Here is a 27,840-nt window from a genome sequence, read left to right as displayed (position 1 = left end):
TAAGCCAGAATGGCAGGGATTGGGAACAGTTATATATATATATTTATATGTGTTATCCCGCCCATGTAGAAAACTACTCCTTTAAATCAATAAGAATCAACCTTACCATCACTTCTCGTAACAGGCGGATTGGGGACCCCGAAACCCAGCCTGGGTAACACGTGGGCGGGTTCAGAAAATGTAAATCCAACCCAACCCGCGTGTCGGCGAGGTTCATAACCGACATACCAGCTACCCCTTCAAAACGCGCCTGGCTGTGCAACGCTTAGATAGAGAATACAACATACTTTTTACCTCTCTTTGCTTCCTGCTAGCAAAGCTGTTCCAACATGGGAGTATCGTCCGGCAGGCCCTGGGATTCCTCGATCGCTCCTTGTTGTTCCCATCAGACTGCGAATATTGCCATAATCCAGGATATGGTTGACTGTATCAGCAAGTGTCTTTGCACAATTTGCTGTGATTTAAGCAAATAACGCTGCGCAGAGTTGGGCTTCGCCTGTTGAGGATATCAAGCATAATGAGTATGCCGTGAAGGGACGATCGCCATTAATGAAACACGGATGAGATGAAGTCAGCTTTCAGGCGATCTGCAGCCTGCTGGACTTGACGTGAGACCTCCGCCATGGCGTTATTCCTGAACGCCGCAAGGTAAGCCAGGTTCTGTGACTTGGTGAAGACACGCCTGGAATCTTTTATCCAAGCGAAGCAACCCGCAAAACAGTGCGATCGTAGGGAATCCCAAAGCGAAAAGAAGGCAACGCTGTTCGATCGTGGGAAGACATTAGGGAGCTCTCCTTGGTCACTGTCCCCGAAGGTGGATTCAGCGTCGTCTGTGTGACTCTCGTCACAAAGCGGTATAAATTTGCCTTCGTTACTGTCGAATACACCTCCGCTTGTGTACAACAAGACCATATCCCTCAATTTATCATCGCCAACGACTGGGCATGCAAGCTCCCGGCCAGTTGAGCGTTCATCCTCAGCGGCATCTGAAGGACAGGACCTGGAGATAACCGGCGTAGCGGAGGAAACTCCATGGCGCTCCTGACTGAATGGGCTTATGTCCAGAAAGAGTACTCCCTCCACATTCAGCTCGCTTCAGATCAGACCACACGCTCGCTGAAGAACCCGACAAGTATCCTCCGGAATCCCTGATTCTTCCTACATCTTACGCGGGAGGTGACCGGGAGCGATAGGATCCCTTACGGTCGCGGAACGGCAAGCTCAGTTCGGTTTTTGGAAGATGAGGTGGAGGAATATTCAGCGTCTTCTTGCCGTTGGTGAGATGGATGGAGCAACGGAGTCTGAACTTGTGGATGATGACTTGAAGACTGTCAATTGCTTCTCAAGAGAACTGCGACTGTCACTAGGACTTGAGTTCCCTTCCGAAAAGGCGCCCAAAGCCTTGGACATTCTCTCGCTATCAAAAATTCGCGCACTGTTCGCTGTGTCGCCAAAAAACCCATCACGGTACCCGCCCTCTCTTGGAGGAGCCGTAGCTGTTCGTCTTCTGGCTTATCAAGGGAGGTATCGCCATATATTCCAATACATCTAATAACATACCTCGATGGGTCTCCGCCAAGACGTACTGAAACTCGCAATCGCACAAAGAGATCAAAGTCCTAGAAGCGCCAAGTTGCAATGCTGTCACCTGAGCCAGACTAGTCAGAATGTGCCATTGTGGAGTATCCTCTGGCGCAATGTTCCAGCGCGGGAGATGGCTTTGCAAGGCGAAGAGGTTAAATCTAAGCTGTCCGGTTTCGGGGTGAAGCTCAACTCATACGGCCGCATTTCCCTCTTACGCAAGTTCATTGCTTCGTCCGTACTGCCTTGAAAGCGAAGATTATCTGGAAAAGGCTTCCAAGAGGAGAATAAGAATGCCAAAAGCGATGACTCGTGTTCCTGTTACTGCAAATACAATCCGAGAAAGATGTTGGGCTCGCAAGACTCACCAGTGACTTTGGAACTTGGAAATGTGCCGAAACTGATTTGATCCAATTGCTATTTAACGTTGCTCGGTTACGAAACGCGGCACGTGTTGTGGCAAGAGTTTGACGAAACAAATATTGGCGGGAGCCACCACTTGGCATCTCCTCGATAAAATTGGCTCGTGATCCTCAACCCAGTCCTCGCTGTTGGAGCCAAACAATCTCAACTGGGCTAGGAGCACTGATATGAAGAATTTGATTACCGTGTCTTCCACCCAAGAGCCATTGCAGTCAACGCAAAGCATAGTTTAATCCCTGACAGTGGGTCTAACAACGGGAATTTCAGACAAGGGTGCTTTTTGCACTCCGTTATCTAGCCGCTGATAAGGTTAGAAGGTACGATTATACTGACTTAGCAATGTGGAATCTCAGTATAGGAACTTCAGTGAATCGAAAGTTGCCTCTGACTCGAGTCACGCCATGGCAATTAATTGGCTGTGCTGCCGGCTCCGCTATAGCTTTGGGGCCTCAGCCTCCGACTTACCAATGGTAACCTAGGTCCACATAACTATGTGCCCTGATCTGGTGGCCATCTGGAACAGTTACTTTGCACTGCAACCAGTCGTATATCGTGTTTTAGCTGGCATTGCCGCAGTGTTCCAGCTCCAATGCCTTTCAACGACGATCAGCCCTACGAGCCAAAGGCAGCCGGTCTCCATCTCCATATTAAAACGCCGGAGCAGGGACTTCCTTTTTACGTTACATGCCAGTAGCTTGCGGATAGAGGAAAGGACAAGTTGGCTGAAATTTATCCAGCTCCACCCCTCATTGTACTTTCTCTGTTTATACGACCTCTATAGACCAGCCATGCGGCGATTAATTCAGTATGTAGTCCACAGTCTCCCTCTGGGGCACGAGGCGACAATCGGGACCGAATCGCAAAACATCAACAGAAGCTGAAAACCTGGCTTTCACGTATCCAAGAGCCTTAGACATTTACTGATAGCCACGGGTGTTATGCCGGGAGCGGAGGCTGTCCAGAACAGATCTCGCTAGCATTCAGCTTTTATAAACGCACATTGTTCTTGCTTATCCTTGCCTCACCCGCCCCAAAAGCTGAAGACGATACAGGAATCAGACGCACTCATTCTTGCTTCAATAACGACAAAGCACTGGTAGGTCTTATCTGCAGTCTGCGCTTCCATCTAAACCTTGCCTGAATTTTCTGATGTGGAGTGGTTGTGAAATTTGGCAGCATGGTGGTATATTGTGCATCATATGATGCAAGTGTCAGTAATCGCACTGCTCCAGCTGCGCGTGGGCCCTATACGAGGCACCAAAAGGGGGAGACTACCGAAGGTGAAGGTGCGCGGGAACGGCAGAGGAACCTGAGAAGACCCTTCAAGTATCCAAGAAATGCTTCATTGGCTTTTTGCCATAGCCAACAGAAGCTACACTGCAGGGAAGGATTTCCAATTGTGCGAGCGTCTATGCACCACATTGTTGATGTTCAGGAATTAGACTGAGCGACTTACCAGCTTCTTCAGGCCTAGCCGCGCGAACTGTCGTGGTAGCCTCCAAAACTACTACATAAGGTCACCAAAAGCTTGCTATACCCGTCTACCACTGGTTAAATACGATGGCAGTCCGCCGCTAGATGATATTGATCGCTGAGAGCAGATTGTACTTATCCAGAGTCAACTATCGAGGAGCAAGAACCCGTAGGTTCCACCTTGGACCCTATGTTGCTTGAAGTATACGAAGTTCTAACTGGAGGTTCCCCCAACAAGTGGAGAATTTGTCTTTGGAAACAATTGGTAGTGATACAAGGTTGCTCAATCAATAAGGCTATGCTTATAGCCATCAGAGAAGGACAACTTACAGTACTCATTGCTGTCAAGCCAACCTCTTTCTTCAGACAGCTATTGCGAGAGCACAGTAGTATAAGTTTCCTGCAATAGTCACAACCTATATGTTCGAACTTGCGGAGGCTCTGCCTGGCAAGCTGCCAGCATAATATACTGTTGTGTCTAGGTCTAATTTGAAGATTCTGCCGTCAAGGATTAGAAATAGTGCCCATCCCAGTCGTTTCGCTAGTAAATGTATATCAAAATATTCTTTCCAGTTAAAGGCATATTGATTCGCAGCTAGCAATTGAAACGACTTTTGCTAGGTAGTTGCAGTATGTACTAAACCCTGCAAGTCCTTCAGGGGAAGGTAGCATGGCCGGTGAAAGGAGTTTTAGACTTGTCCACCAATCTGTCTGACAAGCTCAGGGATTCCATTCATTGACACCAAAAACAACAGCAGGGCAAGGAAAGAAAAATCCATCACTGACCGACCACCATGACAGGGCTATGCCGGGGGAAACAGGGTGTTCCCTCAAGTAGTTCTCGTTTTATGTTGACGCATACATAGTTGAATATATATACTCACTTGCAGCACCCCAGGGGATGTGGTAGAGCAGCTGGTAATTAGAAACACCACATCCCGTTGTTTTGATTAGCAATAAGCTGATAGCAGCGCTCCGAGTTTCTGCCTGTCGTAACCGCTTTTCCTAGCAACTAGCATGGGGATCCGTAATAACAATATATTAACAGAATAGAGCATTTCATAGCTTGATTATATATACGAGTACCCCTGCGCTGCAGTGATGTAGGCTAATGTAAGTGGTATAAGTAAGTACTATATCCTAGTCAAGTCATTAATTACCTGTTACGTAGAGATGCGGGAACGTGTGCCTCAACGTCACGAACCAGGCTGGAATAAGATGACCTATTTAGGAGCCGCTGGGAGATAGTGTGCGCTGCGTCCGGAGGATTTGGAAGTGCGCACCACAGGGGGTTATTTGGTTAGGGTAGGGAGGGCTGAGATCAGTTCACCCGAGGGTACCGGTGAGAGGCTAAGGAGTGAGTTGTGGCGGTGAGGCTCGGAGAAATTTATTGTACTGAGTAGTGAGTTTGTCGCATTAATGGTTATTGGGCTGTGTGACGCGTTAAAGTGGATGGGCTTGTCCAAGTAGAAGCTATCTAACGCATCTCACAAGCGGGCTGGCCATACAAATGGGCCGGCCGTCTCCGCTCCGATTCCAGACCGTAGACTAAAGATTAGGATCTTCATTAATAACTTTTTAGCGTTGTTTTGAGTGCTGCCCTCCGACTATCCGTTGCTTGTTTGCTTACCCTTCATGGGGCCTAAAACTAGAATTTGTTCCTTCAGGATGGAGGCCAAATTGCTAGTTTTGGGAGGACGGGGGAAGGAACGGGGAGTGAGGGAGATATATGAGTGTGCTATGGGCATTCGATTCTTTTGTTCAAAGCTAATCAGAAAAACAACCTCTTTGCTAGTATCTACCGTGCTGAACAAACACTCCTTCCCCTACCTAATTATCCATATTATCTATGTTTAAGGTCACTTGCTCAGAATAAACCTACCACGAATCCAACCATACGCACCATAACCAAGCAAGCATAAGAGAAAGAAAGCAAATGGGCCATCACCACCAAACCCTCTGCAAAGCAACAGTGGCCAAACACCCGCAATCAAAATGGACGACGCCTTCCTGCGCCGCCTTCCGCAAAGACTCTGACAAGGCCAACTCTACAGAAGCCTGCTGCGGAGTGACCACGAACATCACGGAATATGATACATGTTATGGCTTCTGCACCACGAATGGGAACCAATCGGTCGTGGTGTCATGCTTAGAGGATGCGGGATTAAAGGCTAAGGGGTATAATCAAAGTGATGCGTCGGGAGCGGGCACAACGATGGGGTTTCGGGGGGCAGTTTCGAAGGGGGCGTTGGGGGTCGCGATGTTGGCTTTTGTGGGGGTGGTGGTCGATTTAGCAGTCTGGTGATGATCGGGTATGGTAATGGTGGCGATACTTCGTTGGGGCGCCCGGTTGGCTGGTAGTAGACCTCGCCAAAACGCGGGCTGGGTTGGGCTCTTATTTCTGAGCCCGCCCATGGTTTACCCAGGTTGAGTTTCGGGGGTCGCTGTTGAAGTGAGAATGGATTGATTCTGATTAACTTAGCTGCTTGATTATCTTTTACAGGGGCGGGATGCCTCATATATACATCCATTTCCATCCCTGACGCAATCAGCTTCCATCACATTCTGGAAAACGCAAGGTAGCATACAACCTGGTCAGCCCCTACTAAGCGTGCCCTACTACGATGACGGTTAAAGGCAAAAGAAGTATTGGGGTTTTTCAAGTTTCGATGACCGGTGAAAACCCGTCGAAACGAACGGGCAGTTATGTCTCTCAACTTGACAAACCGTGGTTTCAGTAGAATACAAGGCTGCATGCCCACTTTTAGGAGTCGGTACTTTAATGGATAGTCCACCTGTTTTTGGTCTACCCATGGACACCTTCGCCCAAGATGTCGGCAGAGGACCTGGTTTGTGCGAGATCATTTGCTCACCCAATGATCAGACGGACAATCTTCGACGGCCTAATGTGCACTACCCGTCACCAAGTTGCATGGAAATGTCCACAAACTGAGTATTATGGCTCCCAGCCCCTTTGAATGAGGAAGCCTTGGAGGTTAATTAACGCCCCCGTGGAAAGCGCGTGCATCACTCGTTGGTGTGACCGAGATTGACATTTGACGGTGACGCTCGGACATGGGAGCTTCCATGGCGAGCTTTTTCTCCAAAAGCCCCGCCATCCGCAGGTGGTAGTAAATGCTCCCATAACTCCAAATACCCGTGTTTCTATGGGAGCGTGTCCTCCGAATAGTAGTAAATAAGAATGCGGTGACGACTGAATCGACCTGTCCACAGGGTTTTCGAGGAGAAGTTCTGCAGACGTAACGTAAATCTTCATACTAGAGAAGTTATTCAAAACCATGGCATTTCTCCCGTAGGGTTGAAGGTATCTGGCAGTCAACACACGGTGTTCATCATCAATGAGACCTGAGTTTTCCTAACTTTTGATGACCACATCTGGGTAATCATGACATCGAATACGCTGACATCATCAAAGCTGACTCGGGCATTAATCAATATGTAGGGCAGGCTAGGAAAGGGTAACAGAGAGAAGGTTCCCCGGTCAAGCTTGTCTATCGCTCTCATCAATTAATGATAATCCTTTCAAACACTCAACGGGATTTTGTCCCAGCGGGGCTTGCTTCGCACTCGCGCGGAGCTGTTCGACAGCCTTATCAGTCCCTGCCTGGATGTGCCTACTGAGGTATTTTCATGATTTACTCTCTTCTAACCCATTGCAACAGCCACTGTCTGCTGATCGAGCATTAGCTGATGAAACGATAGTAGCGCTTCTTAGACCCTCCTTGTAGGAGGTGTCATCGTTCGAACATAAACGTGCGCAAAACCCAAGAATTGATACTATGGTGGAATGTCGGTGGACAGCGTCTTTCACTGACACTGCGTATTAGTGTTCTCGCATCTGGCCCTGTGAAAGGTGCCATGAAAACGGAAACGACTGCGTTCCCTACGTTCGCCCGTTTCGATATTACTTGAACATATTTCCTACTAAGGTATATTCAGGTTCCACTCTCCTTAATATGAAGTGCAATTGTCACCGTTTGCTGAGAGCATATTAGCTGATGAAAGGATAACAGCGCAGAGTGAAACGAGCTTGTGAGAGTTGTCATCGTTGAAAAGTCAAGGTGCGCAGAATCACCAGAAACTGGGAGAGTATAATGAGAAGTCGGCGAAAAGCGCTTCTGACTAACGTAATTGGCTACTAGTGTTTTCGCATCTGGCCCTGTAAAGCGTGCCAAAAGACCGGAAGTGCGTGCGTTCCTCAGTCGGATTGACTGAAGATGCACCGTCGTACTACGACGTCTACCGAAACACGAACAGAGACGTCGCCAGTCCGCAGGATTTATCCAGACCAGCCTTCTAGTAACACCACAGCAACGTATGAGGCTCACGCCAGCGCATCCATGGAGGGACACCGATGGAGCGTGTCCGATATGGGCTGCGCTTCAGATGTCGCCATCCCAAGAGACAGTGGTGCTGAACGCGAATCACCCACTATGATCCCTGCAGACGTTACTTGTGGGGAGCGGAATGAGACTACAGATGATAGGAGCTGCACGCTCCCATCCCAAACTGCGAAAGTCCAGGCTGGTGACCCTGGTCTAGCGCGACTGCGCTCTCGAAGTCCTATTTGCCCGCAGACAACTTGGCTGGGGAGTCTATGGCATACCCATGGTACTCGATGCCGTGGGCCACTGATCCATATTCGCAGGGGACATTGCATGGATCGTTCTGGGATTGGACCTGGTCTCAATCCGAGTACCTGACCGGGTCCGAGACCGACGGTTTCTTACATCCGTCTATTCCTGCACAGCAGCCAGGCGGGTGGCCCTTTGGAGGCGACGCTGAAGAGCCACAGTACCCGAGCTGAAGCGGATGCCCTTCTGGGGAGACCACTCACAAGAGCTGTACCCTCCGGATCCCTCCTTTGATCAATCGGAGCCTATTCCCTTGTCCGTTGCACTCGGGCTCTTTTCTATCCTAGAGACTGTGCCACCGAGAGTTTCAAGACTCCCTTGTGTGCAGCATGGCGAGGAAGCCAGCTTGGCGCTCCCGACTCAGTCTCCAATGCTATTGCCTCCCCGGGATCCATTGGCGCCTGTTTCCGCAGCACTGCCCATGATAGACTTCCACCGCCGCACCGCAGCTTGCATCAAGAAGCGCGTGCGCCCGCTTCCGTTCGAAATTGCGAGTCGCTATTACCCCCGTGGCTACTACAGACTATGACGGATTACCAGGAAACTGAAATGAGGCCGTTCGATAATGTCGGTGCCAATAGCCAGAAGTTATCACGTAATGTCACAGTGCCGGAAGGCCAGGCCGAGCAACGTCACTCGACCTAGGCGTACGACTTCAATGCTCACTAGAAACAGGGGCTGTTCGTGGTGTAGGGGTGTCGGTTTTGCATGTCTCAATATGTTTGCAATGTTCGCACAATGTTATTGACGATAAAAGATTGATGCTCTTCTGTACGGCAATCTACATACGGTGCCCAAGGTCATACTGTACTGTCTGCTACTGTTTTAAGCTAATGAATAGAATAGCAATGAATGACTCGCAGACGTTTGCTTCATGTTTACTTGCCACATATATAAAACCACCCCTTCACATATGGCAGGTTTAATGAGGGCAGGTTCAAAGTGTACATTGCACACAACTCCGTATAACTATTGCCAACCACTACACTCGCTACCGGTCAAACAGAATGACTGAAGCAGCTCTTGGAATATCCAGAACGAGCAACCCGTTTAGAAGGACATACAAAGACGTGCGAATCTCTACACTATACCCCCGCAGTTATATGCTGCAGGTGCCAGATACGACCCGATCCGAGACGGTACCGAATAAGCCTGTACGAAGCACTGAGAGCATTGCTGTAAGAATCCAAAGCAATATTGACTCCCAGGCGGAAGATGTGGCAGTTACCTGGAGAAATGTTCTTGCTAAATCCAGAATGTAGCTTGATCCGCGGGATTGGACTTCGAGTTTCTATGTTGAAGACCGCACAATCTAATGACTTACATTGACAAGCTTTATAAACGATGTAGGCCCATTCCTCGCCATTTCGAGAGAGTTCCCGAGACACTGCTGTTAGTCAGTCTCACTGCACCGCAATTTATTGTATGCCTCAGAAATCGTAAGAGTATACCTGTTTGTCACTCACTTTCACTTTATTTCGTATTTTACGCTAAGGCAGCCCGTAGACAAGACATCAATTCTCTGCGTCCCGACTGTGATTATTACCATCTAGCCATCCAGCGAACTTCGTTGGCGGTAGGAAACATGGCCAACACACGTTCAGGAAAAGCAAGCTTCAAAACCCACTGGTGTCGACAAAAATATCAATGCTCGAAAGACTCGTGAAAAAGATGAAACGGCTGCCTAGAAAAGGAGAGTTGAAGACAAGCGAAAACAGCGCCAGAAAACTTTGAATAACGCACACCATTATTGACACGGGCGTGCACTGCCCCTGGTTAAAGAGGGCCCTCTTACAGTCCAAAAGCGAGGCAACAAATAGATGGATTAGTGTATTCGCAGTGATCGGGGTTGGAACACTACGGCAAACTACTCTGACTGAAAAGAGGGTACGGAGAGCCAAACGTACGATCTAACGGGGTGTGGCATATTCTCAACAATTTATTATTTAGTTCAGCTGTTTATGCATACCGTACTTGTAGCTGGTAAGAATACGTGACTGATTCCGACGTCTCAGTGAAGTGCTGTCTGAAGGCAGGAAATATACCGTGACTGGTTCAACCTTGATAACTAGACAGAAGGAGTCGGATCGCTCAAACAGGAGGCGATTGAGATCAGCAGCCGGCACGTTTTCTGAAAGCAGCCGATCTGGAAGCTTGTGTAAAGCGGACGCGCTAGGCTGAATGCACTGAGCGGAATGGAAATAACGAACAGCATGTCTATCCAGTGACGCTCTAGCTGACTGCCTTTGATTGCCGATCGTTTTCCCCGAAAGTATTACAGGAACCCAAGAACTTCCTGATGACTTGGTCTGTCTTAGAGTGTTGGTCCCATCTAGACAAAGTGATGTTGATTTAAGATTTCACCCAAGTCCAATCCCTTAGCAAGACGGCCAGAAAGTGCGTGGATTGACGCGGTCCCCTTCCAGGTGGGGTAAGGGGTTCGGTCTTGTTGGTTTTGGATTCAGATATTGGCAACTGACACCGGGCCGGCGGGGTTCAAGGTAAATTGAACGATAGAAGGCATTCAACTTGAGGTTTACATTGAGGTAACCGTAGTCGTAAGGGCTTTTGCATGAACAAAAGGAGAGGAAAGACTTGCAGACTCACAGTCTAAACTTCTCACAACCTAGCGCGCGAGATGGACGCCGTAAACTCCGCATCATGCGATCCCGCCGTAATTACGACCCACTTACGGGAGCTCAGCAGCTAAGCAAATACTATTATTGAAGCCTTTAAGTACGTAAGGTTGCGACTTGGTCACAAAACGTACGAGTCCTTGGAGGCCTCAAGCTTTGACCTTCATAGCATGTTAGGTCGGACATGACTAGGACAGATGAGCTGAAAAAGCTCGTCATCTTCATTAGGAACGTGCAGCTATTCTTCAAACCGCCAGAGGAGTCGGAACTTGTCTTTCCGCCAATCCGGAAAAGGAAGCAAGTCAACCCGTGAACGTTGTGAGATAATTCGCAGACTATCTCCAAACCAAACAATAAATTGGGCAGCAGCCTTCCCATCCAGTGCTTGGGATTCGAACGTGGTGTCCAAAACTCTCTTCGATTTTGTAGTCGAGTTTCTAGATCCTGGCGCAATTGCGATATCCTACCGGCTTATACGATATCTTAATTACACTAGCTGCCGAGCAGCCACTTCAATGTTCAACGGAATTTAGATCGTTCTTGGCCAGTATGTACGCATCCAAGATACTACAAGCAAGAAGACTAAACGATGGTAGATCTACATGAAAATATGGAGACTGATCACTCATATCCGCAGGCAGAGCCAGGGCAATCTGAAGTTACTGGTGTGAGCAGTTAGTAGCTTGAGATCCTTTTAAGAGATGTTGGTCGCCTCTGACGCAAACGTGTTTTGCCCCAACAGTTCGTTCTGAACAATGAACGCATTAACTGTGATTAGTCCGCGCGATACCTTTGCATATATAATGACGCCATTTCCAATACAAACCGGCGATTGGTCGTATTGCCAGCGCCGGCTGCTTCGTTACATCGTCCAGGTGGCGCCCAGCTTGCTAAACTCGTACTCTTCTTTCGCAATGTACCAGTCAACGACTCATGTCCGTCTCTTTTCCGGCCAAACCTCCTGCAACCACATCGAATCGGAAATACCAAACAAAAATCTTGCTGTGGAGCTCGTTCATATCGGCAGATTTCGGCGTTAGGATCTCCCACACTAATGCTTGTGCAGCCTGATGGTGCACATGAGGTTGACCCAGTTACCGATAGATTCCTGGCGAGTCAGTATGGCTCGGAAGCAAGACAGAGCATAGTCGCTGCTGGGTATTTCATACCTCGAAAGTGGCGAGGACAAGCACTGTGATCAGCGTCGCCTCATTATGTAATTCACCCGAGCTCAGGGACTTGCGCAGGAGCTTCAACGCGATGTTGTAGTATTTCAGGAAGCTGTAAAGTTTTCCGCTATTGTTTTGAACGCAATGGTGATATGCCGAGAAGCCCACCACAGCATACAACAGAGAACCATGTTGCAACGCCAGTTCAATGATGCTTTCATGGATCAACCGGTCATTGACCGGTTTTAGGAAATAATGGTGGTACGAGATGGGACTCTTGATGATACTTGAGATAGAATTGCAGATCGTCGGCCAAATGTGCCATATTGGGCAAAGTAGATCCATATGGTCTAGGCAGGGACACGTCGATACTGGCCGACCGAGCGCTTAATGAGTTGAACCTAAATAACGTAATTGTGGACGCGGACGGCGAAGTGCTATTCTCAATCCGCGCCGGTTCCGAGTCGGTCGCAACAGGTTTCCCTCCGCGCTGCTTCAAAGACTGACAATTTTGTCTTCTGGCGAGATTGGTTATGGACCATGTGGTTGGCGTAGGCGCAGCTGACGGGGACAGACGGGTACTCGACCTGACACTAGTTCCATCTCCCTCGTCGGCGATGGGCTCCAAGGCCCGGGTGTCTTCGGATCCTGGGTGGCTGGAAGAGCCATTTCCACGCAATAGTGAACCTCTGGGCTTAGACTCGGTACGGGTCCCGGACTTGGATACGCCTGAGGTGGCTGATGGATAGACACAGTAACGGTTGCCCTTACGACACCTGTCACAGATGGGAAGTGCTTCGTCGCACTTAACCCAACGGGATCGGCAGGTGAGACAGCCACTTCAGGTGCGCTTGGGCTTTTTCTGATCGGAGGTAGGTTGTAGGAGCGACCGGAGCATCGGGGGCACGGACGGATAGGAGGTGGCGACGGCGGTGGGAGGAAGTGGCGGCTGGGGTTGCGCGGGCGGATTGTGCCAGAATGAGACATTTCGCGGATACTTTCCGGGCCCCATACTGGGGTAGGCGGAGACTGAAGTGTCCTGATCCTGCAGCGACGGGAATGAGGGAGAAGAACTGGTCAGGGCGGCCGGGAAACTGGAGTATAGAGGTGCCAAGGTGTAATTCGCATCGAAGATTCCAAGCGGGGGTCGAGATGGCCGCATCGACTACAGTCACTCAGCACCGGATCAATGCGGACCATTGGTCGGGAGAACCCGATCCGCACAACCGGCATGCACTCAGAGAATGGAAATTAAGGAGGAAGAGGCAGAGAATGTTGAGTCAGAAGAAGCGCTGATAGAGCTGGAAGGTAACAGACACTGGGGGGACTGCAGGACAAGGGTGTGGAAGGGAGGGGGGAAAGGAAGGAAGGAACGAGAAGCTACTAATCATCTAAAAAAGAAAGGAACAAAGAAAGAAGGTGCCCAGCAGTTGAAGAAGGGGAAAAAAAAGTGAGGTAGGAAGAAGTAAAGAGGGAAATGGGAGAAGAGTGAAAGAGTAGGAGAGGGGGGAGTAGGATTGGATAGGGGGGGCTGACCGGAAGAGGCATTAAGCAACCCAAGCAATCAATGAACGGCACCACAACTTTAATCATCATCTCCCAACCCCTCTCCTCCTCTACTTTAAATTCTCTAGTGTTCTCTAGGTGACCCGCCAGCGCCAGAATGCTGCGGTTCTCACCTTGATTCTGTCCCATTCGTCTGTCCGGCTTTGATCACACCCGCCTAGTCCGGAGTCAAGCCTCCCTAGTGGCCTGGCAATCGAAGTATCAAACCTGAACCTCCTCCTGCTGCTGCTGCTGCTCCAGTGGGAAACAATGGATCGCGGTGATCGTCCTTCCTCTCACACGACCGGTCCACGTACTATCTATGGCTCTTGCAATCTGTTCTCTCCCACTGTCTACTCCGGTTGACCCCGGTGTTTTCTTAGTATGGTGGAGAGATGCAGGGATTCGAATCCTTGAAGCGGTGAGTATCTCATCCAACACCGCCTGCTTGATATAGCCACGCGTTGGAGTTGAAGCCCACAAACGCGTAAGATTTGATGAATTCTACTAACTCTTGGTGTTTTTCAAAAGATGCCTTCTACCCCTGAACCTACCTCCCCAAAATCAACAAAATCAGAGCGCCTTGATCGCGATGACCGTATCCGTATTCTTACTCATCGTGATGCTGGCTTTACCTATGAACAAATAGTTGACCAGCTACAGATTAGCTATCGTCAAGTTCAATATACGTGTCAAAATCAGCAAGCTACACCCCGAAAGCAAGAAGCAGTGCACCAAAGCTCTCAGATAAAGAAGTTGATCAAATTATACAATGGATATCAAGTTCAAAACGTACACGCCGTTTACTATTCTATCGTGTTATTGAAGAGCTTCAACTTCCTGTTGGACCAACAGCTTTAACGCGTGCTTTAGAAAAGCGATGTTATACACGCTGTAAAGCACTTCGAAAACCACCATTTTCACCAGCTAATAAACGAGCAAGGTTAGCCTGGGCTCTTGAACATCTCGAATACTCTGAACTGATGAAACCTGGGTAACTTCAGGCTTTCATAAACACACATACGTGGACTCACAAAGGTGGTGAAGAGCTTGATGAAACCTGTCTTCGTACATATCCACCACGTAAGCGTGGCTGGATGTTCTGGGCATCTTTTTACAGCAAATTTAAAGGACCATGTCTCTTTTGCGAGAAAGAATGGGGATCTATCAACACTGAAAGCTATACTGAACGGATTATTTCTATTATTGATGGTTTTATACGCTTGGTTGAGCGGAACGAACAACAACGACTTCAGTTAATGCAAGATAATGCTCCTGGTCATGCAAGTAAGACCACTATTCAAAGGTTTAATAAGCGTGGGATCTTTTCAATTGTATGGCCAGCTTTGTCGCCAGATCTTAATCCAATCGAAGCTGTCTGGAACTGGACGAAAGATGGATTGAACAATACCTCCCTAATGATGAGCAGTTGTCATATGATGTACTACGTGAGATTGTACGGGCTGCTTGGGATGCGTTACCAGAGACATTTTTAGATAAATTAGTTGATAGTATGCAGGCAAGGTGCCAAGCGGTGACTTAGTGCTGAAGGTGGCCATACAAAGAATAATCTTATAAACAGCAATAATGAAAGGAGTCGAATCCCTGCACCTCTCCACCATACTAACGAAACCACGGGTGTCAATCGAAGTAAACTAAAATACGAATCCGCACCTAACCTAGTGGGCTATGGTTCAAGATCCAATTATTTTCATGGCGGCGAGGGGTCCAGGGTAAATGAAATCAACCAACTAGCCGTGTATTACGATCAAACATTTCTAAACAGTATGCCGTTTCCAACCCGACATATATAAACAGGGTAATATTATTGGCTTTTCCGCGACGCTGACTCAAGGGTCAGTCTTAGGTTTGAGGGTTGAAGCAAAGGGATGCCTTGTTCACGGCCACCTTTCGAGTTAATTTAGCATAGTGCAAGCCGCAGGCATTACACAAAGTACGGGCGCCATCAGGCCCACGGCACCATTCCGGTGTTTTGGTTCGGCCACAACCGTGGCAATGACTGGTAGTGGCAGCGTCCTGCAGGAGCGCCGCTGTTAGCGATGGCAAAGTATGTGGCGACGGGTAATCCCATGGTAAACGAAAATCAGTAGGCAAGGGGGGAATAATAATAATATAAGGTAAGAAGTTTCCATAGTAGATGTACTCTTTGCTCTCTCAAATCCGCGCTAGCAAATCCCCTACTGCCCTTGTATCGCTCCTGGTATATTGCCATGTGGATATCATCATATGCCCCACCTGTTTTAAAAGCATTCTTCCGTGCCATCTGCTCGGTAAAAGCATGCTTTTTTAAAAGTGCTCTTTGTAAACGAAGTAAAGTGTCTTGGTTACAACACTGTAAGTTAAACACCTTCTCAATCTCACATATCGTGGGCAGATGACCCAATACAGGGCCAGGATGCTGATCTTGGTGTGTTCTTGTTATATAATGCCTTGAAAAATCCAAGACCCTAGTGCTTATCGCGGTAATCTGGTAATTTTAGTGATACCACGCTTCATATCTCAGGACCAACTAGAGCCCTGATTATGGTTTATCTGGTGCCAAAAGTAGATAATAACGTACCTCATGCAGAAATGTCTCAACTTCATTGATATCTAGGTGACATTCGATGGAATCGCTTTGTGGTTGCCCTACAACAGTAGGACGGGCTGCAAGATTTGTTTTTATATTGTCCATACCGGGTTTCCATAACGCTCCCGCATAGGGTCTAGCATCATAGGAAGCTGAGGGATAGTCTGGCCTATTTATTTGTAGATACGACTGAAAGGAGAATGGTTGCGAGAACGCACTATAATCATTAGATAAAGCCAGACTGCCGGTAGGAGGCGTGCTAGGCACGCTATACTCATAGACAGAATCAACCTGGCATCCAGAAATTGAAGTAATGCCTGTCTTCGTACTCTGAGTAGGCGCTTTCCCGAAATTATGTGATTGTAACGACGCGTTTCTCGCGTGTTGAGTGTTGATTGATGCTGACTTAGACCTTGTTACCTCTACTTATAACTGCGGCTGAGGACGATAACCGAATTCTTGCATGAGAGGACCAGTTGATATACTTGAGAAAAAATTCAGTGGGTCTGAAAGCCCCTCAGTGCCTAATCACCCGATAATGTTCAAAGGTAGAGCATAAGGCAGTGCATGATGAACTTGTTACAGAGGGACTAGAGTCGGCGCAGGGTAAGATAAATCATTGTCATTTTCTAGAGTCTCATGGATTGACGGAAGTGTTTGTCTTTGATGCTGTCGTTGCCGTTTGTCCTTTTTAAGTATGCGTCGCGAAGCTGGAGATGATATACCTCCGGACTGTAAATGATCTGAGCCTGTCAATGCAGAGTAGGAAAGAGGCAAGGATTGATTGGAATACATGGTTGGGCTCAGAAGTGATGTTGGAGAAGATGTAGGTGCTGTTGATATAGCAGGGTGCTTCAGAGCGCAGCTAGGTCTGTCTTTACAAAGAATTCCCACTATTGGCAGATGTTCCCTAAGAAGCGCACAAAAATAATCAGCACATTTGCTGTAGGTGGAGTACCCACATGTTACGCAACATACCAAAGTTTGTAAAACCCAAAGCTTTGGTCGGTCATTGGGGTTTCTTAGTAATAACATAACTCTGTCATAGATAACTAACGTTAACCAACCATCGGACGGGCCACCCGGTAATACCATACGAAAGATGTGTTTCCGAGCTAAGATACCTCAGCTATTGAGAGTTATATGTGCCTAATATGTAACGTGTTACGATTATACTTGAGTTGTTCAACTTCCGACGAAGGGGGCCCTGAATGGGCTTCGAGCTTTAATTAATGCCATGAATCCTTCATAGCCCAATTTGCTAGACGATACAACTACTGAATGGCTTAATGGAAGATCTTGAATTAATAGAAGACTGGTTCAATCGGGCTCTTGAATTATTACGGAGTACGGGGTCTCATCAGAGGATATCGATTAATTTATCTAACAGGCTTTGCAATAGGCATGTTCCACGCTCCTAAAGTCATGACGAAATGAGAGAGGTCAGGTCGGCCGCCTTTGTCTCAACCAGATAATCGGGAACAGGTCACTTCAATTAACTATAAAATGGAGAGCCGCTACCTCCGGCTCTAATCATAGTAACAAAACACATCTTCGGGCTTTGGAACGAAGGTCAATCCATTCCACCTGAGTTCGACCAAACCTGTACTAAATATCGGGTTATTCTTATCTACATACCTGCTCATCCATCCATCTCATCTGCTTCAAGCTCTTCATGTCAGCTATTTTACATGCGTAAACATGCGTACAGTGGATTGATTCAAGAGCAAGCATGCTATGACACAAATCATATTAACAAACTGGACTTCTTAGATAGCTATCATAAAGTTCATCGGCAGGCTTTAACAAAGTCAAATATTGCCACTAAATCTAAAGCAGCAGGATTAGTCCCCGCAAATCCCGAGCAAGTGCTTCAACAACCGAATGCAGATCTTATAGTACCGCCTACTCTAGACAACCGGTCAAATGGTTCAGTGCTTCAAACACCACATGATATACAACAACTTTTGAAATATGAAAATTCTACTAAGTGACTACTTCGAAAGGGTTGAGTCTAGTCTTACCTACTAAATCTACGATACAACGGTCTTTAAAGTCTGCGAGCTTGCAATAACAGACAGAATTATTATATAGCTAAATAGGATGATGCATTACAGGCTAACCATGAGAAATAACTTCGAAGAGAAAGCACCCAAAGAAGCAGATAGCTTACAAGGAACATACTGACAGTTGAGAAAGTCCAGAAGGTTATACAGCAAGAAAAGAAGGTCCAGAATGATCAGTATACTGAGGCTGAAGTGGTTCCTCAATTCATTGAGTGGATACGGGATGCTGACGCATCTAACCAGGAAATCACTGACGCGGTCCGTAAGAAATATGGGAAACTCTTTAATGTAGAACCCAGAAAATCAGAAGGGGAACGACATTTAATCGGTCGAATCACTAATGCGTCATCTAACGAAACCGGGAATTACGTAACTATATAAAACCCCCAATAAGTCAAACCTACAAAATTTCCACGGTTATCGATATCGTGGATTTCCTCAAGGCAACCTGGACATCTGCACTGGAGAAATCACTGGACGTAGGTGACACTGAGTACATTAATCTCTTCCGCTCTGACGCATAACTAACACATAGCATTCCGTTGTTACAACTATGTCTATAGAACATGACAGTCTGGTCCAGCTTATCTGGACAGCGGACAGCAAAGTGCAATTAGATTGAACGGGGAAATTTCGCTAGGTACAGAATGTGTGGATTGTGTAAAACCATTGTTCTCTCCCGTCCCGTAGTCTTCGCATAAGTTCTTTACGTACCTTAGGATTATCTAATCACAGAAGTCATTGCCACGACTACTTGACCAAGCGCGACAAAATCATTTATGATGTCAACAGATACCGCTGATTAACGCGTTCTGAGAGAGGTGATCCTCCACTTTCATGGCCGAGAAAAAGGGTGTCTTTGGATCGCCTGCACTATTACGGTATTTCAACGGGAGTAAATGTCAACGGTAAGCTTATCAGCCATCTGGTGAAAGTATTTACAAGCTGAGGGATGTTCCCGCCTCTGCGATCCAAAGTTTCAAACCATTACGCTACAGTGATCATTTCCCCCGAAGACCTTTGATGGAGCCCTTGCCTACTCCAACGTACTAGTCCTGGACTTAATGCAAGGCAGAGTATCGTATTTACTCGACATCCGAGAAGGTACTCGTATTCGTGCTCCGCTTGGCGAGCACCGACTGCTAGGTACAGAGAAATTTCTTGAGCCCACCGTGCGATGGTGGACAGTGGTTCTCTACACTACTTGTACATAATACCTATATAACTATCAGGCTCTGTAGCCTCGCGGCTGATGATTTTTCTAGGACTGTCAAAAGTACCCCAACAGACTACGTGAAAGACGCTTATGTATTCTTCGCGGCCTTGCTGCCATGGTGGATGTCGGTCTCGTCCTGCGCTGCCAGGCAATAATAAGGGAGCCAAGCCTATAAAGGCGCGAGACATATGTGTGGATTTTCCTTCCATATCTCTTATAGCCAACCGGTCGGCTGAGTCGCGTGGGGACAGTGACGGCATTCCAAAAAGTTTGCGAAGAAACGAGATGGAAGGCAGACCACCAAGATAGGCATCGATGAAATACAAGGGGTGCTCTCTGGTTTCGGCTAACACGGCACAGGGAGTGGAGATCAGGAATGAAGTGGTCGATTCCGAACGCCGGCACACGGTGCACCAGATCATGATCACTTACCCAATCATGGTACTGGCGTGATCACCAAGAGTGAGCATCTAGTCATCACGTTTGATTAGGTTCATAGTGATCAACGAACAACATCCCATACTCATCTAGCTACCTTCCATGGTAGCGGCCCCCTTCCGATCAGGGCTATTGTGGCCACAAGCGATGGATGCTACACAACCCATAGAGATCAAGGAATGGTCTTGATTCGGTTATCCCAGGAAAGGCAGCTTATTTTTCAACAGCAAAGGCCGAGCAGAACGCAAACCGAGGCTCATGGGGTCAGGCTGTGGGGCTCGGAAGACATAACCTGGTCACTCTGGCCTTAGGCAGTGACTGGACGGCTTTCCGGATTTGGGTGCGGAGATCTCCCGGAGCCAAGCGGCCGAGCCCCCGAAACGCTCAGCAGCATGTATTGGGCGCCCGACCCCATATACGCGTCTGCTCAGCGTTTCGAGAACCTTCTCAGACCACTCATCTGCCTCACAAATGCGGCTGAAGGTCAACTCATGAATAACAAACAGTGCGTATCGTAATTGGACCACGAACGGCCGGGAAAACGAGCCGCCGGCGACTCTCTCGGCTTCAAACCTCCACAACACGCAATATTCGATATTGCTTAATTCATTCAAAATTGGAGCTATCCAGACGTATGGAGGTCTTTCTAGAGATAGGAGACTAGCGCTTGCCTGTGAGGCCTTTAATCGAGGCCAATTTCCCTCTAAGCAGGCGTGCGCTGCGGCATTTGATGTCAAGATAAGCATTCTAAAGGGACGGTTGAAAGGAGTCAAACCTCGCGCTGGAACAGAGGCAAGCTTGGGAAAGCTATCTATCAATGATCAGTTGGTGTTGAAGCGCAGGATACTCGAATTAGTTTCACGAGGCTATCCGCTTACAATCGCGAAAGTACGATATCTTGCAGAGATCCTTCTGTCATCAAAACTGAAGTAAAAAAACCCAAAGACGCGTTTATTAGTGATCGCTGGGTCAATCGATTCATTCAACGTCACCAGGCTGAATTGAAGTCAAAGTATACTCAATCTTTTGATTATCAACGTGCAAAATGCGAGGATCCCAAGATCGTAAACCGGTGGTTTGTATTAGTAAAGAATACTATACAAAAGTATGGATTCTTGAACACAATACTTATAACATGGATGAGACGGGGTTTTAATGGGAATCGCTTCAACTGCGAAGGTTGTCTGTGGTACTGAATCCCGTGAAAACGAATGCAAGATTTTTAAAACCTGGAAATCGTGAATGGGTCACTTCTATCGTCACAATCAGTGCTGCAGGGGTCGATCTACCTCACAGATTATCTTTGCAGGCAAGATGCAGCAGGAGAAGCGGTTTGAAGCTGTTTCCGATGACTGGCGGATCAGTGTTAGCGATAACGGATGGACGAATAATAGCCTCGCATTTGACTGGCTTCAATATTTTGATGCATACACAGCCTCAAAGACGGTAGGCCGATATCGCCTCCTTATCCTTGACGGCCACGGAAGTCATTCAACTGTTGAATTTGATCAATTATGTAAAGAAAGATTGATCATTCCTTTACACATGCCGCCTCATTCATCCCATAAACTTCAACCGCTTGATGTCGTTTGCTTTGTACCGCTAAAGACTCTGTACGGCCCTCGAATCAAAGATGCAGCTGATAAAACATCCTCCATATACAAAAAGAAGATTTTTCGTATCATTTCAAAATGATACACTTCAAAGCATTCAATACAGCAAATATAAAGCAAGGCTTTGCTGCAACAGGTCTTTCTCCATACAATCCTGAAAGAGTGCTTCAAAACCTCAAGATTCCAGAGTCAAACACCTCCGCCTTCAACTTCGTCATCTAATCAATCTATGTATCTCGAAAAAACGCCCTTGACTCTTTATCAACCTAATCATAAAGAAGCTGAGATTGAATCACTGCAGGGAGCGGAATTATCATCACTTATTGCGGGTCAAGCACTTGAAAAGGTGTATAAAGATGCAGAAATGGCCATGCAGAATGCTGTACTGCTTCAGCAGGAGTTGGATCAACTCCGGTGCAGTGAATCAATATAAAAAGAACAAGAAAGAGAATGCAAAACGCTTTCTACAAGAAGGAGGCATTTTAGATAGCCATACTGCAGGTCATATTACTCAAGAAAAGGATGCTGAAGCTATAGAGAAACAGGCTACTCCAAGCACTCAACGCCGGCCACCCCGCTGCAGTAATTGCAATAAAGAAGGCCATAATCGCCTCAGATGCCCCGATAGAGCCAACTCCTAGTTTCGTCTTGTATATTATCATCTGTATAGTGTTGAATTGCTTCATTTTGAATCGATCGTTGCATCTTGGTGGGCGGAGCGGCCAACCGCCGGCGGCTCGTTGTCCCGGCGGTTCGTTGTCCGATTACGTTAGTTAAACAATACGTTATAACGTAATCGGACAACGAACCGGCGCAACAACGAGCCGCCGCTCTCCTACTAAAAATGCAACAACCGATTCAATCTAAAGTAATTCAGTACTATATAGATGAATATATATAAATAAACTAAATATTGATTTTTATCTATATATATTTAAACTAATTATAATCTTTGTTATTGTAATTCTTATAGTATAATAGCTAGTATTAAGTATTTTCTAGTATCTATGTATCTCAATATCAAATACTGCAGTATACATCTTTTTCGTGGCGAATTAACCGCAATTAAAGGCTTTACAGATAAGTCATAGTATTCTACAATAAAACACTCTTTATATGTTTGAATAGCTTCATCTTTACGAGCGTATGGGGCTTTGTCACATGCTCTGTAGGATTGGCCGGCGCCTGCCGACGTTTTCCAACCATTTTTTCCAGGTTGACCTCGGATCAGGTAGGGAATCCGAGATCCCGGAAAAAGAGGTCAGCTTCTCAGGATTTCACAGTTCCAGAGAGCTGTGAGTTAGTCCTTAGGAGTTGTCACCGTTATGTGCGCGGCAAAGGCCTACTGCTAGCGCGACGCTTACCTGCGTCTTTTCGAGATTTGCGGTCGTGACTTTAGCGTACTAGTGCTAGATATTCATAGTGGCTGGGAATGGCCACTGCTATCCGTTTCTAGTGCTCGAGCTTAAAGATGCATTTCATTCCTGCGTTCAGTAGGTCTCGAATTTACTAGTGATAATACCAGAGTATTCACGTGCCTAGTCAGTGTTACAGGACGATTGATGCCATTCAATTGGACTCAAGACGCTACCTCCGGATTATCATGGCAGTATTCACGTACGGAAGTGGGCAGTCTCGAAAGTACCAAATGGTACTCAGTAACATACAAAGATTCGCTAGAAGCCGCTCGCACGAAGAACCGTCAAGATAGCAGCGGTCTCCATAATAGCGTGCAGTGATAAAATATGCGAAATGTTCGACTGTACGCAGCATGTCATGCTTACGAGCGGACATCTGGTTACATACAGCCATTTATGTTTTACAGTGAGCATCGCCGCAATTTCTCTCAGAGATTCCCCTAGTAGCGGCGGCGTGTATCCTGTGGATAAGTCCAGGGCAGTCGGTTTCAAGCTACTGCATACATCACAGTGCATTGCACTACATGTTGACAGGCCATGTAGCTTTATCACTTGGCGGTGAGTGTGTCAACGTGGACAACCTCCGTTTCAACAGACGGTAATCATCGAACGATTCTGAATACTCTTTCAAAGCATAACGCGACCTCCCATCTAAAGGAGCATCATCCATACCCGACAGCTTGGCTCGGGCGTGGTGACAACCTGGAAGGCATAACACAGTCTGCTTTTTCGCGCTGTCTCCAGAGTCACAATCTCGGTCAGCGTGGTAAGCCCGACGCACGTCTGCTTCGGCGTGATTCGGTGCAGGGTGAACTCTCGAGGCATTGGGATCCGAGATGTAAGTGGCGTTTTTGCAAAGAGTAGAGCTCGCGGCAAGGGAAAGGGAGTGTGGTTCTTGCCCGCTGCCAATTAGGCCCAGCGACGTTCCAAGAGACCGAGGCATTTCGATTGATGGTGAAAATAAGGCAATGGAAGGATGCACATTGGAATTTGTTGCTCGCTACCTTGCTTCCTTCAAATACTTCTGCCGTGTAGGACCTGAGGGCCATTCGACGAGACTAGATCCTGATATGTACCAGCGGCCAGGTAGGGCGGGGCCCAGATCCGCAGGCGTGGAAAGGCCGAGAATAGTTCTAGCTGACATCACGAGTTTGTTAGTAATATGACATATAGACCGGCGACCAGTTGGAACGGTTGTTCATCACTGACCAGACAGTAGCTGGCCTCATAGAGGAAGGAGAGGATCTCATGTTGTTCACCGGCAGGTCTATATATCCATCAACCGAACCACGAACTTTCGCGGCGAACCGGGACTATTGCAGCCGATAGCATATTCGAAGAAGTGGCCAGGAGAGAGATTCTGTGGGGACTAGAGTAGTACGTGGATACGGGCCGCTGATTGGCTGGGAAATTCTAGCAGCCGGTTCGCGTCTCTGTGGACGAGGAATGTCACCCCATGGGTTACAGCTCGTCTCTGGACGCAACGGCTCCGTCGGTTCTGGTAGCGCCCGGCTGTCCCGGGCGGCTTAACTACTGCAACTCACCCATGCGCACCATGTTGCGGGCTCTCCGCAACCGGGAAGCTCCGCCAAATAGATCCTGCTTAAAGAATGGATCTGATCAGGGTGACTATTATATTCACGCGTGCGGACTAGCCCGTGTTCTGAGTGGATGCAGTACAATATGGTATGTGGAGTTCCTTGTCAGTTATGTCGATCCAGTGCTAGAAGGTCGCCAAAGTATCGGTGGAACAAACACCGCTCGAAATGGCCCTGCTACGGGAATTTTACAATTGATTCGAAGCGATTATGAAAACTTACCCTCGTATGGGAGATAGTGTGCTGGTCTTCGAGCTGCTGCCACACACAAAAGTTGCTTAGGTACCCATTGGAGATACCGCACGTGCCAATCGAGGGCCTTATTACAACTTTCGTATGATATTAGGTTGGCAGACATGATTCCGTCGTGGATCCAAATCCGTCGTGGATCCAAAAGTGCGCGCTCTTTAAGGAGGAGGCGTAACAGGGCCTTGCTGACGATCGTGTCGCGGCATATCCCAAACTTGCTGGTAAGACTCTTTGCCTAATGCAGCGGGTTTCATCAATAGATCGCGCCTTACGGAGCTCCCTTGTTAGTTGCAGGAGGACGTGAAGTTACTGCCGAGGGCCTGTTTGGTGTCAACTTGTCCCGGCTACAGGAAGCTGGAAAAGAAGCTTGACCCGCATAATGTATTTCGCAAGTGACACATCTTCTTGCGCAAGCGAGATTCCATAATGTAGAATAAGGAGACAAAGCCTAATCTCAACCTGAGGGTTCTATTTGAACTTTTCCTCTGCTGTTCTGATATGCAAACCGAAGTAGCAAAGATGCCTCATGTGTTACCACACCAGCGGGGCTTTCCAGTAGTCAACTGTAAGGAGTCCGCATAACGAAGGAAGCAAGAGATACTGCCAATGACTGGAAGAGCACGCACCAGTCAGGAGACGGAGTCAGTGACTATCTCTCTTGAGCCTCGCCCGGAAAGCGCATCCCATCCACGGTCATCTTTGACAAAATTGGTTCATTTCTCCGCGGACGTACAATACCTGTATGGGCTTGTTCTGGGGCTTATTCTGGGGCTTATTCCAAAATCAGCAGAAAGCCCTTGCGAACTGCTTCACCCGGTGCATACGCCCTGGTAAAACTTCTTCAATGACACCGCGACATGCAACTATGTACCTTCTTAACTCAAAAGCCACTACTTTTATATTCGCTCTCTTTCTTTAAAAGAAATCCTTTATCTTCGGAGCTTACAAGGATTGAGTGAAGGCCCAGCCTACTATCGGCCGAGCCAGCACCTATACTTTTACAACCCTTCCGAAATACTGCCCGTCGCCAGCCGGACAGTACGTCGCTATTCCTTCCCGATGGGCAAATTCTTAACCACTTATGATGTCGTTGATGTCCATGCTATTAGTTGAGCATAATGCTGGTGGACGTCACTTCTGCGTCAAGAAGAAGAGGGGACGTTTATGTTTCTGTGGGACTGCCAATAGCTTTTCCCTTCCCGGTGAGGCGTTCCGGGCGACAACAGCCCCCCTCATGGTTCCACGGAAAGCAACACTGAAGGCAATACCGGTATAATAGGGATTATATTCCAGCTATAGTTAGGGTAGTATTCCACATGGTGAGCCTCGTGTTTCACCCAACCTGGAGTCTATGATGGAATTGAGCAACAAGACGCCAATTTCGCATAAGGGAATGGCCACCGTTAGTTCACGTTCGATGCAGAGTCCTGGTCCGCAGACTGTGGGCAGGCACATCGCCTGAACTCCCGTATACGTCATCATTGTCCTTATATCAAGTGAATCGCTTCTCATTCGCACAAAAACATCAAAGTGGGCTCAACTTATTGTGGTGTTATAAGAGCACTGCGTCATCTCCATCCCTACCGCGGGCTGGCAGGGTAATTTCTCTCACGTAGGTTGGATTAGCTTAATTTCTATTGGTTACACCTCCTCCCTTCTCGGTAACTAGAAAAGGTAGAATGGAGGAGGGGCCGCTCGGTCCTATCTTTTCTATTATATAACAGGTTCAGTGAGAATTATGTGTGGTTATGGATAGGGATGTTTTGAGCCACTGGTAGCATCTGAGCAGAGCTCAGTATTATATCTATCTATATGTTGTACCTGCTGCATCCAGGTTACTGCGATTAGAGCTCATGTGAGGAGTATATTTCTAGAGGATGTACTAGATGAATTATGAAACTTCCTAGCCTCGCTTTCAGGTGTGATATGATGGAGAGATATCCATGCAACTGGGCACTTGCAATTCTTATTCCAGAGTTATCATGATGGATAAAGTCGCTGCTAGTGGATTTGATAAACTTATAACAGCATATAGTGCGCAAGCTATTCATTACTCCACCATGTATTTTCTCTTTTTCCAGTCAGACTGATGATATTCAAAAAGCTTACCAGACACGTGTCTGTTCTGCCTGGAGAATCTGGGATTGGATATGTTTTACTACTAGCTGGCATGCGGCCATTATTTTCACTCGCCCTGTATCACTGACTGGATAGATCGAGGATCAAACCGCTGCCCATTGTGCTGTTGACATTTGGAAATAACGCTATGGTTGCTTAGAGAATATTTTATAATACAGTCTCGATTTCGAGGTTCGCCATCAAACCATAGCATATACTTGAGAACTGGGTCTGGTTTCTTGCACAAGGTTTCGGGATATGTTTACCAGAACAAGGCACAGGTAATAACAGGATTTGAATTATATAGTTATTTGAATCTATATTTGTCACAACTTTCATAAGATCCACGCCAGCCAGGTAGTCTTGGGCTCAAGCCTTGTCTTTTAGGATTTAATATTCTATATTACCAGATGTAAAACCACACCATACTTACTCACGCCAATCATGGGCAACTAGAACTGCATTTGTAATCCTAGTGGCTTCGAAGAACTGAATCAATTAGTGGATTTGGACTTTAAATATGATTCTCTCAGGGCGCAGAATCTTATCACTTCTGCTGTAACGAAGCTAATCCAAAGCGTAGACATCGTGTCCTTATCGAGACAAAGGAGGCAATGTCTACATTAAATCCGGATCACGCTCGTAGTCAGTTTCAAGCCCGGCTTCATGACCTATAGAGAAAGGGGACACTAGCACATTTCTCCCACATATAGCTGCAGCTTGGATTACCATGCAGAAAGACAATCGGTCTTTTCTTTTTCTCGACGCCTGTTCGCTCGTCGGTTTTAAGTGGATGAATCGGACAGTCGCCCCACAGACAGTGCCATCTGGTCTGCAACGGCCCGACAATTCTCCGAGCATCTAACGAGCTTATCCCACCCGCCAACGGTCAAGTAATTCGGTGCTTTGCACAGAATAGGTGGGATACTATGGATAGAAGGCTTGAATGGGTAGAGGGGCAGGAGAGCCATGAGTAAGAATAAGGGAATGAGGGTGAAAGAAAGAATAAGAGCACTTTAATGACCATATAGATACACCGCTACAAAGAGAGT

General features: G+C 47.3%; 9 protein-coding genes across 9 annotated transcripts; 2 read left to right on the top strand and 7 right to left on the bottom strand.

The window, feature by feature from the left end:
• Positions 1-3,189: 3,189 nt before the first annotated feature.
• On the bottom strand, positions 3,190-3,646 carry BO88DRAFT_408811 (uncharacterized protein). Its single transcript, XM_025707807.1, has one exon. It carries the CDS (start codon positions 3,424-3,426, stop codon positions 3,250-3,252), a length of 177 nt encoding a protein of 58 aa, XP_025557748.1. The 5' UTR covers positions 3,427-3,646; the 3' UTR covers positions 3,190-3,249.
• Positions 3,647-5,244: 1,598 nt separating this feature from the next.
• Positions 5,245-5,909, bottom strand: BO88DRAFT_408810 (uncharacterized protein). Its single transcript, XM_025707806.1, has one exon. It carries the CDS (start codon positions 5,890-5,892, stop codon positions 5,662-5,664), a length of 231 nt encoding a protein of 76 aa, XP_025557747.1. The 5' UTR covers positions 5,893-5,909; the 3' UTR covers positions 5,245-5,661.
• Positions 5,910-7,868: 1,959 nt separating this feature from the next.
• On the top strand, positions 7,869-8,777 carry BO88DRAFT_429974 (uncharacterized protein; the record flags this gene model as incomplete). Its single annotated transcript, XM_025709197.1, has 4 exons — positions 7,869-8,015; positions 8,060-8,259; positions 8,286-8,598; positions 8,628-8,777. 4 exons carry the CDS (start codon positions 7,869-7,871, stop codon positions 8,775-8,777), a joined length of 810 nt encoding a protein of 269 aa, XP_025557746.1.
• A 1,993-nt stretch (positions 8,778-10,770) lies between these two features.
• On the bottom strand, positions 10,771-11,389 carry BO88DRAFT_475204 (uncharacterized protein). The gene has a single exon (XM_025711862.1). It carries the CDS (start codon positions 11,144-11,146, stop codon positions 10,865-10,867), a length of 282 nt encoding a protein of 93 aa, XP_025557745.1. The 5' UTR covers positions 11,147-11,389; the 3' UTR covers positions 10,771-10,864.
• A 430-nt stretch (positions 11,390-11,819) lies between these two features.
• BO88DRAFT_458466 (uncharacterized protein) lies at positions 11,820-14,592 on the bottom strand (the record flags this gene model as incomplete). Its single annotated transcript, XM_025711040.1, has 5 exons — positions 11,820-11,876; positions 11,938-12,151; positions 12,225-12,675; positions 12,749-13,102; positions 14,517-14,592. The coding sequence occupies 5 exons, from the start codon at positions 14,590-14,592 to the stop codon at positions 11,820-11,822; spliced, it is 1,152 nt and encodes a 383-aa protein (XP_025557744.1).
• Positions 14,593-15,345: 753 nt separating this feature from the next.
• On the bottom strand, positions 15,346-17,085 carry BO88DRAFT_475178 (GATA-type transcription factor; the record flags this gene model as incomplete). The annotated part of the gene is made up of 6 exons (XM_025711861.1): positions 15,346-15,519; positions 15,647-15,970; positions 16,064-16,494; positions 16,519-16,588; positions 16,664-16,982; positions 17,051-17,085. 6 exons carry the CDS (start codon positions 17,083-17,085, stop codon positions 15,346-15,348), a joined length of 1,353 nt encoding a protein of 450 aa, XP_025557743.1.
• Positions 17,086-19,879: 2,794 nt separating this feature from the next.
• BO88DRAFT_475174 (uncharacterized protein) lies at positions 19,880-20,853 on the bottom strand. The gene has a single exon (XM_025711860.1). It carries the CDS (start codon positions 20,536-20,538, stop codon positions 20,089-20,091), a length of 450 nt encoding a protein of 149 aa, XP_025557742.1. The 5' UTR covers positions 20,539-20,853; the 3' UTR covers positions 19,880-20,088.
• A 2,390-nt stretch (positions 20,854-23,243) lies between these two features.
• Positions 23,244-24,083, bottom strand: BO88DRAFT_189983 (uncharacterized protein). Its single transcript, XM_025701807.1, has 2 exons — positions 24,033-24,083; positions 23,244-23,956 (listed from the first exon to the last, which is right to left on the bottom strand). The coding sequence occupies exon 2, from the start codon at positions 23,764-23,766 to the stop codon at positions 23,344-23,346; it is 423 nt and encodes a 140-aa protein (XP_025557741.1). The 5' UTR covers positions 23,767-23,956; positions 24,033-24,083; the 3' UTR covers positions 23,244-23,343.
• A 1,070-nt stretch (positions 24,084-25,153) lies between these two features.
• BO88DRAFT_189971 (uncharacterized protein) lies at positions 25,154-25,590 on the top strand. Its single transcript, XM_025701806.1, has one exon. It carries the CDS (start codon positions 25,277-25,279, stop codon positions 25,502-25,504), a length of 228 nt encoding a protein of 75 aa, XP_025557740.1. The 5' UTR covers positions 25,154-25,276; the 3' UTR covers positions 25,505-25,590.
• The last annotated feature ends 2,250 nt before the right edge of the window (positions 25,591-27,840 follow it).

This window comes from Aspergillus vadensis, assembly GCF_003184925.1.
Source record: "Aspergillus vadensis CBS 113365 unplaced genomic scaffold BO88scaffold_34, whole genome shotgun sequence".
NCBI lineage: Eukaryota > Fungi > Ascomycota > Eurotiomycetes > Eurotiales > Aspergillaceae > Aspergillus > Aspergillus vadensis.
Note: the sequence above shows the minus strand (reverse complement) of the source record. Positions and strands in the feature narration are given on the sequence as shown.